Source organism: Lissotriton vulgaris, chromosome 2_1 (assembly GCF_964263255.1).
Source record: "Lissotriton vulgaris chromosome 2_1, aLisVul1.2, whole genome shotgun sequence".
Lineage (NCBI taxonomy): Eukaryota > Metazoa > Chordata > Amphibia > Caudata > Salamandridae > Lissotriton > Lissotriton vulgaris.
In genome coordinates, this window is record NC_141687.1 from 2,099,459,239 (window position 1) to 2,099,470,449 (window position 11,211).

The 11,211-nt window shown below is 43.1% G+C and overlaps 1 protein-coding gene across 1 annotated transcript in view; it reads left to right on the forward strand.

Moving 5' to 3' along the window:
- The window catches only part of PIERCE2 (piercer of microtubule wall 2), a 68,200-nt gene extending 61,834 nt beyond the window's left edge, over positions 1 to 6,366 (forward strand). Inside the window, exon 2 of the mRNA XM_086958336.1 lies at positions 5,855 to 6,366. Within this exon, the coding sequence (XP_086814462.1) occupies positions 5,907 to 6,254 (348 nt within the window). The 5' untranslated portion in view covers positions 5,855 to 5,906 and the 3' untranslated portion in view covers positions 6,255 to 6,366. The remainder of the gene's footprint in view (positions 1 to 5,854) is intronic.
- Positions 6,367 to 11,211: the final 4,845 nt, after the last annotated feature.

Consider the following 11,211-nt stretch of genomic DNA (forward strand, 5'->3'; position numbering starts at 1 on the left):
GTGTTTCTGAACAAAAAAACGGACATGACCTATTGGCTGCAGAACCAATTAGGAAGCAGCAAAGTAGACCAACACTAGACTCAGCTTATTGTAAGCAGCAGGCGGGATTACACTCATTGTCAAAACAACAAGTCCTGCAGACAGCGCAAAGGCACAGTCAGTCTCGACCTAAAAACAAGCAGTGTTGTGAGGTTGCAGTACCCTAGGCCGTCCCTAGGTGTCCCTTGAGACGTCTTTTGGCCACATATGGCATTGCACCCTGCAACACGGCTAGGGAAAGGATATGACTCCGCAGTTGGAGTGCCAACTGGGAAGCTGGGGATCTGTGTTCGAGTCTGGTGTCAGCTCAACCAAGTGCATGGATAGGTGCGCTATATAAATAAAAGTGACTTTAAAATAACATAAGAATTCAAAACACGCTATATAAAAAAGCAAATAATTAAAAATATCATAAGAATCCAAAGCATGGAACTCGGGGGCGGGCAAGCAATGTTGTCCAAGGGTGTGAGGGTAGACAGCGTAAATTAACCAAACGAGCAAAACAGTAGTGGCCTCAGAGGATAGTGGGGGCCTTTAGGCAGTGTTGTGGGGGATATAAGAGACCTAAGCAGTGTTGTGGGTGGGGAAAGAGGGAGGCACAAGGCAAGCAAATGAAATGATCGAAGTTTCATTGCGCAATTAAACAGAACAGTTAACGAGCAAAGATGGCGGCCAACTAAAAAACGAGTTCTTAAATATAAATAACTTGAACAGTAAGAACACATGTAAGGGGGCCAGTCCTCATGGGAGGATACAAAATTTCAAAAGGAGGGACTACTAAGTGTATTCACCAATGACGATCAGCATTTTTAAAGGACAGTAAGAGCAACCAATGAAAAAGATGGGCGTTTTTTTCAAGCCCATATGCTAGATACAGCATGTCTCGAAGAGACAGCGCATGAGTTAGCTAGGCGAGACCTAATGAAGTATTACGCCTTCTATTTTTAGACCTCTGACTCAACTCTATCATGGAAATTTTCAGTGCTATCAATACTCTCCTCCCTGTGAGATTGGTCAGTGCTTCGGTAAAATGTGGCCATTATTGCTGTATGCAAAGACTTCTTAACATCATAACAGAAGGTCTCATGTAGGTGGAACACCATGGCCAATCCTATAACTGTATTAATGCTATGCAGAAGAGACCACAATATTTAAATTGTACAATTTACAACCTTTCACTTCAGCACATCATTTTAACTTGTAAAGAAAACATAAGCCATTCTGTATCTGTCACCTTTCACTCTTGCCTTGACTGTCAGGGCTGTGGAGTTGCTATTGCCAAACATCCAGGACTTATTGTTTGGGGTCAGGACAACAAGTTTTCATGTTTATTGTGTCTACTGGATAAGCAGGCCCAAACCGCTACAACACAAATGATGTGCCTACTAATATACAGTTCAGTTCCACCAAATGGCTGTTTGAATGAGGATTGTCTGCCACTGAAGGGAAGTTGGCTTGTATTCTAGTCAGGGTAAAGGGGTTACACAGCTAATATAAACCCTGCTCACCCGCTTGGTAGCTTGGTACAAGCAGTCAGGCTTATCTCAGAGGAATGTGTCAAGCATTTGTAGATACATACACAGTAACAAAGTGAAAACACTACAAACGGACACCACATCTGTTTAGAAAAATAACCAATATTTATCTGAATAAAACAAGGCCAGAACGACAAAAATCCAACATACTCTGAATCCAGGGTATCACTTTTAAAAGGTTCAAAAGAGTTCAGTACATAGCAAACTATGGATGTGTCACTTTTGTGTACCTGGGATGCGCCAAAATCGAAGACGAAAACAGTCGCAGGGTAGGTGAGGTGCCGGAAAAGCAAAGCGATGCATCGGTTCCTTACTCCCAGGGGAGGTGATGCGTCGCTTCCTTACTGCCATGGGAGGTGATGTGTCAGTTCCTTACTGCAGCTCAGGGTAGTTGATGCGTTGGTTTCTTATTGTTATGTTATGTTATGTTATGTTATGTTATGTTATGTTATGTTAACCTCCCTTATAAAGCGCACACCTGCCTCAGCAAAGAGGCGTCCCGGCGCTGACACTAATGTGACATAGAAGCTAGATCCTACACCAGAGGGAAGAGATATGTTTTAATTGACTTCCGAAATGCCAGGTAGCTATCCAGACTACGAATCTGAAAGAGGAGGGAGTTCCAAGTTCCGCCGCTAAACTGCAGAAGGAACACCCCCAGCACGTAACCGTTTCACCCGAGGGACGGTAACCATATATCGCCCCATGGAGCGCAATTGCCTCAAAGGTACGGATTGGCCAGTATACCCATAGAGGAGAGTTTCAAAATTTTAAAGGATACACAGAGAACTTTAAATTCAATCCGCTTGGTCATAGGCAGCCAGTGTAGCCGTCGAATGGCACCATCTGTAAGGCAGCTTCTAGGGAGTCCAAGCAGGGCTCTGGCTGCATCTGCCTTATTCGGACCCAGGTAGAGCGCGCTGGCATAGTCCAGCCTTGAAAAAATGGCCGCCTGGAAAATGATTTGTCGGGTGGATGGGTCGAAGAACTCCAGCAGGGGTTTCAGTCCCCGGAGTAGGCCGAAACAAGTTCCTGCCACTTTCTTTGTATGGTCCTGAAAACTGAGGGTTGAATCCATTCACACCCCTACATTTGTATACCACCAACTTGGTGATGGGTGCGCTCCCAAGGGTATTGGACAACCAACGTTCGCTCCACAGCTCTGTATCTCTCCCCACCAGCAACACCTCTGACTTATTGGTGTTCAGCTGAAGACAGTTGGTGGTCATCCACTCTGCGACAGCCGCAATACCGCTCCTAAACTTGGGAGCATCCTGTGTGGAGTCGTCGGAGAGAGCCACCACCAACTGAGTATCATCCGCATAAGAGACAATTGTGAGACCTCTGTCCCTGGCCACCACCGCCAGTGGTTGTACGTACAGATTAAATAGTACAGGACTAAAGGCATAGCCCTGAGGCACACCTTGTCCGATAGACTGGACACGGAAGAGAAAAGGAGGAGCTGTCACTTGGAATGTTCTTTCAGAGAGGAAAGATCTAAACCATTCCAGAGCTGAGCCGACGATGCGAGCCTCCTCCAGAAGATGTAAAAGAATCTGGTGGGAGACCGCATCAAACGCGACACTGAGATCGAGCTGTATCAGTGCTGCAGTATGCCCCGCATCTAGAACAGTCCGCAGATGTTCGGTCACAGCTAGAAGAGATGGCTCCGTGCTGTGACCTGGGCGGAAACCATTCGGCGAGAGATCCAAGATGCCATTGTTGTTCAGGAATGCCGTAAGGATGGTGGTAATATGTGCCTCGGCATCCTTGGCTGCCCATGGTAGAAGGGATATAGGGCAAAAACTTTCCAATTTTGCCAGGTCCATTGAAGGTTTCCTAAGAAGGGGGACCACCTTAGCCTGCTTCCACATCCTAGGGACAACTGCTGTGGAAAGGTAGGTGTTAATCACCTGCCACAGAGGTGCCAAGAGCACATGCAGGGAGCCTATGAATTGGTCGGGTTTGAGAGGGTCTGCAGGAGAGCCAGATTTGACTTTCCTGCAGAGCAGGCGAATCTCATCCTGAGAAATAGCAGGAAAGGCCGCAAGACACTGAGTGAAGGGGGGGGTCTATGCAAGGAACGGAGGCAGGCAGGAGCCAGAGAAAAGGACTGATAGTTTCCACTTTTTTAACAAAGAAAGTGGCAAGGTCCTCACAATGTTGCTCTGACATAATCAGTCGTGGATTCCACATGCAGGCAGAGGCACAGAATGGTAAAGCAAAAAAATGACCACTTTCTAAAAGTACAAGATAACAGGAGGTGGCTGCATGATTCGGTCACGTTTTCACTTATACTTGAGGGACATTATACTGAATAAACATGGCCTCTAGTTCCTTTTATACGCTTGATTTAGACACATTTCAAACTTCAGAATTGTTACAAGAAAGAAAGAGAATACCAGCAATCAAGTCACAGATGTGCAATTTTGTCTAAAAGCACTGTGCTCAATGTGAAGAAAAGGAATGTATATTTAAACAAACATGCAGGAAATAATGCAAACAAAAACATATAAATATTCAATGTTCACCAGTCCTACAAATGAATTCACAGCTGACGCTCTTGGCCTATAGTGAGGGGGTCCAGGCTGATCTAAAAAGGGCTATAGAAAAATAGTTTTTTTACTAAAACTTAATTTTAGTCCTCTATATTGATGTTTGTTGTGCTAAGATCCCCCGTGGGTAATGGTTGACGCGTTTCAAACTCAAATCCCTTTACTGGTTCTCCTCAGAACAAGGGCTGGGTGAATACTGAAAGGTTATAGGGTTGTAGCGTTATAATTTTAAATTTACAAGAGGGGATGTGCAGCACTCTCCATTATATTTGGTTTTCAAACATGCATCAAATCGACTGTTACCTTGGAGCACGAATTGGAAATATCAATTTTTTAAAACTTAGTACGGCTTGTCAGTGTTGTTGAAAGAGAAGATTTTGAAATCTTTTTGCATCACAGTGGAAACCAGGTTTTTTGACGTTGGAACTGTTAAGGGACAAGTTTAATGCCTCATGAGTTTAGAGTTCATTTGTTTCTATTGTAGGCATAAAGTCGAGGCTGGCGGAAGATTGTTACCTTACTTCATTCAGAGGTTTATCTCTGGCGGCAGGTACGGGGCAGAACGGTCACCCTGAATGACTATGTAATATCTGGAATGAATGACGGAGCAGGCCTCATTAATACAGATATCTTCTTTGCTCGAGCGCCATTGTGACAGAGTAACCCATCCACCAAGATCTAAATCAGGCCCATAGTGCCCACCCTAACTCCCCCACTACATGTACAGCACTCTGATTCTCCCTAGCTGGGTTCGCACATTAGAAATAACAATGTATCATACAAGGTGTTGAATCAGTGTTTAGGGGGACTGTTCTGTAAGAATTTAGAGGATTTTAGGACTGAATTTGAAATAAAAATCACAGCTCAAGAATGGAAGATAAACTTAACTATCCTTTAGGTTTGCATTTTGTTTGAATGGTGGACTGTTTCAACGAACAGAAAATGTCTCCATCTTCTTTGGGTCCGTAATAATTTTGAAAAATAAACTAATGATTCAGATGTATGAAATTTGAAAACACAGTGGTAACTATATGCAGGTGATGATGTACCAAAAGACCACCAAATCTTTGGAGGTCTTTGAAAGGATCCACCTGGCAACTGGAAGAGAAAGAGGGTAAGTGCTGTCCTAAAGTGATCATATTTTATAACATAACTAACCAGGGCTCTATGCAATACTTTAAAGTGTTGTGGAAATAAAAAAAGCTATTTCTGTAACAAAATTAGTTATTTAAAAAAAAATAGAAGTGCCGTAACGTTCTCAGAATAAAAAACTTGACAAGGAAACGATCAAAAGTGACAACAATGGAGAGAAAGACCTTTGATACTAGAGACAGAGAGCTCTACATTGAGTCTTGGAAATAAAAACTATTCATTGCTTTGTGTCTTTTTCACATTATAGTATTTTAAAATTATGGAACAATAACTATTATTGATAGCTGCTGGTGCTCATAAGCTCTGTTTTAATCCTTTACATTTGTGCTATGTTAAATAGTATTGCTACATGTATGGGTTTTATAATTGCCTTGAACAGACATACAAAACAATATATATATTGTCTTATTTATTCTTACTCTACTTTACTGTGGCCTTCGGAATGTTCCCTACTTCACTGTTTAGTATTCCTAGTAAAATAATTGGATATTGCATTATTGAAAATATATTGCTCTATAAGCTAGTACTAATTGCTGATATACACATCTATCACCCATTTTATTTTCACCCTAGGTTCTGGTTGGAATCGTCTACCGTCCTGTACCTCATCGATTTCATCCAGATCATGGCTTCTTGCAACAGACCATCAACTACTTTGAGCTCAAAGAAAAAAGAATTAGAGGAGTTTCTTGGTTTGAATCCTGGCAATCCAATATTTTCCTGCATGATGCCTCCAAGCGACAGTAGCAATAATTTGGGGACAAAACCTCAAAGCATCTTATACAAAACAACATCTGGTCAATATGGAGCTCTGACCCCTACATATGAAATGGCACCTTGCGTCTACTATCCAATGACTCAAAACTTTTCAGATGAATTAGGAAAGACTGGGATGTATCGAAACCATTCTCTGAATATGGAACTTGACAAAAGCAAGGTGTATGACCATCCCAATTTCCAGAATACTCTATAGGAAAATACGATCCTAAAATAAAACTTTACTGACCATTTGTCTTCAGACATTGATGTTTTGAATTTCTATTTAAAACTGTAATTAAAGCTAAATACATTAAGCAAGCAGTGTATATTTTTTTATATTTATTTTTATTGGTGAAAATAAACAATTAGCTTAGTTGACTGGACAAGGCACATTACTTTTGTACAACATCACTGATTACATCTCACAGTTCTATCCTTTTACAGTATGACAAAAAGATCTTGCTTCGTTGGTTCAGTATAATGCACTATATACATACCATTGGACCCATTTATACAGTGCTCTCTTCTAGGTACAGTACACCGAGCTTAGTCCGAAGGCCGTAACCCCTGCCTCTGCCTTAATTCACGTGTTCAGTGGGTGATTGCTGACTTTGTGGTGGTGTCGCCATATGTGGTGTCTTTTGAGTGCTTGCTCTCACATGTTCAGGTGTCTCATTCCTCATTAAGTATACACAGTAGCTCTGCCATATGTTTTAGGGTCGACTACGTAGGGGAAGCAAATCATTATATACCTCGGACTGAATATTGCTTTAGGTCATGTCTCTGTGCCATAGTTCAATTGTGAGCACTGGGCCTTTGGCCCAGCGCATCGCTACACAATGTTTGGCCAATAATAGCCCCACTGCTATCAAGTTACAGTGCTTTTTCCCAATACCATTTGTGTATCCCAATAGGGCTATAAAAGGATCTTCCTCTAATATGTTCCCCATTATCAGCTCTAGCTCTCGAAAAATGGCCCCCAGAAGGTAAAAGCTCCAGGACAGTTCCAGGCAACATGTATAAAGTTAGCTGTTGGGTCTGCACATCCATGGCATGCTGCTGTACTCAGGAGTCCATATCTGTGTAGTCTCTCAGGAGCCTAGTAGATCCTGTTAATGTACTTGAATTGTCTTAGCCTGTGACGACCACTTTGCGACACGCCCTTAGTCATCTCACAACAGTATCATCAATGTTTCTGCCTAGCTCCCTTTGCCATTCGTGTCTAGCTTTGGTTGTGAGTGGTCTACAGTCTTCCTGCGCAACAGAGTGAAGTTTAGTGACAAGTTTAAAGGGCTCACTTTTTTTTTAAATGGTGGATAATGCAGGCATGTCTAGGGGTTCTAACATGTCTTCTCCTAGTGTTGCCCGTGGCGCCTGTCTGAGTCTATCGAAGTGAAAATGCGTCATACTCGCTGGGGCTTCCAAGTCAGTTACAATCATCTCCCAGCTTTTCACTGTGCCTTCTTTAAATAAACCCTCTTCCCCCCCCCCCCCCCGATTTTGCGACTTTCAGCATCTTTAAAGCTGCCGTCACCTCTCGTTCCTGTCCCAGTTTAAACCATGAACACCAGTCTATCGGTATAAGAGGGGAGTACAAAATTGAAGACGCCTGTTTTTCTATAAGGCTCCATCAGGCGAACACCATGGAATTTAGAGTATCAAAACACATATAGCGTCTCTATGGTGGAGAGAATAGTCTTTGGGGAAGAGTTTCACGTGCAGCAGCATCTCCATCTCCCTAATGCAGTAGTTCAGGAGGTCCATGGAACCAGCAGTGCGCAAAGGAGCTGTGTGCAGCTTTATAATATGTTCCAAAGTCCGGAGCACCAAGCCCACCCATATCAAATGGCAGAGTGAGAATTTTCCATTTCACTCATGGTTGTTTCCCAGCCCACACCAACTTAACCCCTTCGATGCTGATGACGAGCTCAGCTAGTCATCACCCACGGGTGGCGTGTGCTGATGACGAGCTGAGCTCGTCATGTAACGCGGAAAAGTGAAAAAAGCAGCGCAGCGCAAAAATCGCCGCCGCAGCAGCGATGCGGTTAATTAAAATAGAGCATAATGTTGTAAAAAATGCCCTTGTCAACTGGATTGGTATGTTTTGAAATAGGAATAAAGTCCTCGGTAAGACCACCATTTTCATGATGGCTATACATCCTGCTAGGGATAATAGAAGCTTTATCCAATGGTCAGTCTCTTTATCTAGTGCGTGTATTGCTTTCCCGTAGTTGTCTCTGACTACTACTGCTGGGTCCGTATGAATCTGTATGCCCAGGTATCTCACCGAATCAGTCGACCAATTTAAGGGATACTCAAGTGGAAATGGTTGCATTACCGAGGTAAGAGGAAATACTATGTATTTTTCCAAGTTGACGGGGAGTCCAGATGGGGCTCCACACCTCTTCAACTCTCTAAGTACAGGGGCAAGGTTCTTTTCTGGGTCACAAATGTATATTAGTGTATCATTCGCATATACAGAGACAATAAGATTGTATCTCGCATAGCACTTACAAGAGGTTCAGTTGTCAATGGTGAGAGGGGGCATCCCTGCCTGGTACCTCTCATCATTTGTAGTTGCGGAGATACTGCGTTCCCAACACGTACTCTAGTCACAGGGCTATTATACAAAACATCCATTAGAGCTAGGAATATATCACCCACTCCGATGCGTCGAAGCATAGAGCTCATAAAGGCCCACTCAACTGAATTGAAGGCCTTTTCAACGTCTAGAAAGACTGCCGCAGCTTTTACTTCTGAGTTGATCTGTTATATGGTTGCAAAGAGGGTGCAGAGTTTTGAAGTAATGCTTCACCCCAGAACAAACCCAGACTGTTTCTGTTTTATCACTCCAGGTAGTAGAGGAGATAGTCTGTTGGCCAGTATCTTAGTGTATTATTGCTGTCCACGTTTAGGAGGGACAGGTGCCTGAATGAAGCACACTCCTAGGGATCTTTGCCCGGCTTTAGTATACTTACGATCATTGGAGGGGGCATGATACCAGCTGTTGCTATTTCCACAAAGATGTTGCATGAGGAGATCCTGAAATGTCTTATAGAAGTCTACTGTAATGCCGTCTGGCCCTGGAGCCCTGCCAGCTTGCATACCTGCTAGTGCCTGCTTTATTTAGTCTATGCTTAATGGGGCAATCAAATGCTCACTATGCTTGGTGAGACAAGTCATGCCGAAGTGTTCTAGGTAATCTCTCATTGCCTCATCATCTGGGGTGATTTTTGTTGTGTAAAGATTTGAATAGTATTGGTGGAATCTCCTCGCTATGTGGCCCTCATCCTGCATCATCTTGCCTTGCTGATGCAGTTTGTATTTTTATAGAAAACAGGATTTGATTTCTGTATGTATAATTATAAACATGCTTCTCATGGATGTTTTCTGATCTCTCTTTATTTGTGTGATTTGGTTTCACAATATCTATATCTACCTGTTAAAAAAACATACATTTGTTTTATAGTGCTAAAATATGTCTGTTATGTGGCAGAACTTGCATACTTGTTCCTGCCGGATTAATCCGTACCTCAGTTCAAGTATTACTATAAATGTACAAAGCTGTATGTGTATGGTAACAAATACGTTTTGAAACATTTGTCACTGCTCACCGAAGCTTTCAATGAAATACTCTTAATTAGGTTGGTCCTAATAAAATCTAAGCCTTTAGGCCTTTGATAAAATTGAGTGGAGATTTACAAATGGTTAGAAATCCCAAAGTTTTCCAAAAGTACTCTTGAAAATTAATATCAGTCCCAGTTGTTAGGAGCACGCCTGGAAATCTGTAGTGATTTCCCAATTACTTTCATATGAAGGCAGTTCTGCACACATAATTCTGAATAGTGTACAATTACGCATACTCGTTTGCATTAATGCAATTGTACACATTCCTTTCCCCATTGAAAAAAACGTTGATCTACACCCTTGACAGTTTTGAGGCTGTTTCCTGTCAACTGACACAATGAAAAGGTATATCGGGCCAGATGTACGACCCTAAATTGCATGCGCAAACATCTCCATCTCCATCTGAGGTGTTCCGGCGCTAAGGTAGCAGATTCACACTGGAAGGCACAGAAAGAAGCACTATGTAGGGTTAAAGAGCCAGGTTTTTAAAGCTCTCTTTAAGGCCGGATCTGGCTCTGTCATGCTGAGGTGGATATGCATGACATTCCGCAGCTTCGCAGTTCTGACCGCGAATGCTCTGCCACCTATCCTGGCCTTACGGAAATGAGGAATAGTGAGAAATTTCATGTGTTTTTTTCTCAGGGCCCAGTCTTGTTGGTAATTTTGCAATGTGAGTCGCAGGTAAGCCGGACCCGACCCCTGGTGGCTCTGTAGGCCAGGGTAGGTGCCTTAAATTCAATTCTCCTACTGGGCAACCAGTAAAGGCTCCGCAGAGAGATGTTAAATTTCTAATCAATCTGGCCGCAGCGTTTTGAACTATTTGCAGCCTGCGGACCAGATAGGCTATTAGTCCTAAGTAGAGACTATTGGAATAGTCCAGTCGAGATGTGACCAAGGCATGAACTACAATCCTCCTGCAATCCATCGAGAGAAAGTGGAGGCATTTCCTGAAAGCTCGCAGCTTCCAGAAGCATGCGGTGGAAACTTGGCGAATTTGGGTCTTATAGGAAAGATCATTATCGAATTTAAACCCTAGATTTCTAGCAGAGTCCACCGGAACCGGTGGAGGATTCAGTTCTGATGGCCACCAGACCTTCGAGGGTGGCGGGAACAGTTGGTTGAAGAATAGCACCTCAGTTTTCTCTGTGTTCAATTTTAAGCAATTTTGAGTCATCCAGGCCGAGATGTTAGTCAGGCATTGCCTAAAGTTGACAAAAGCCACCTCGGAGTGTTCTTGGAATGAGAACATCAGCTGGGTGTCAGCAGCTTAGGAGATCACTTTCACACCGAAAATCTCAACCAAAGTCACAAGCAGGATAAGGTATACATTGAAGAGTAAGGGACTCAGAACCGATCCCTGCGTACCACACATACAAGAGGTTTCTGGGAGGAAACATAAGGGCGCAGAAATACTCGTTGTGAGCGGTTCTCCAGAAAAGACTGGAGCCAGGACAGAGCTGTACCCCATACTCCCAGAAGTTTAAGTCTCTCCAGGAGAATTGGATGGCCCACAGTGTCAAATGCTCTATACAGGTCTAGCAGCA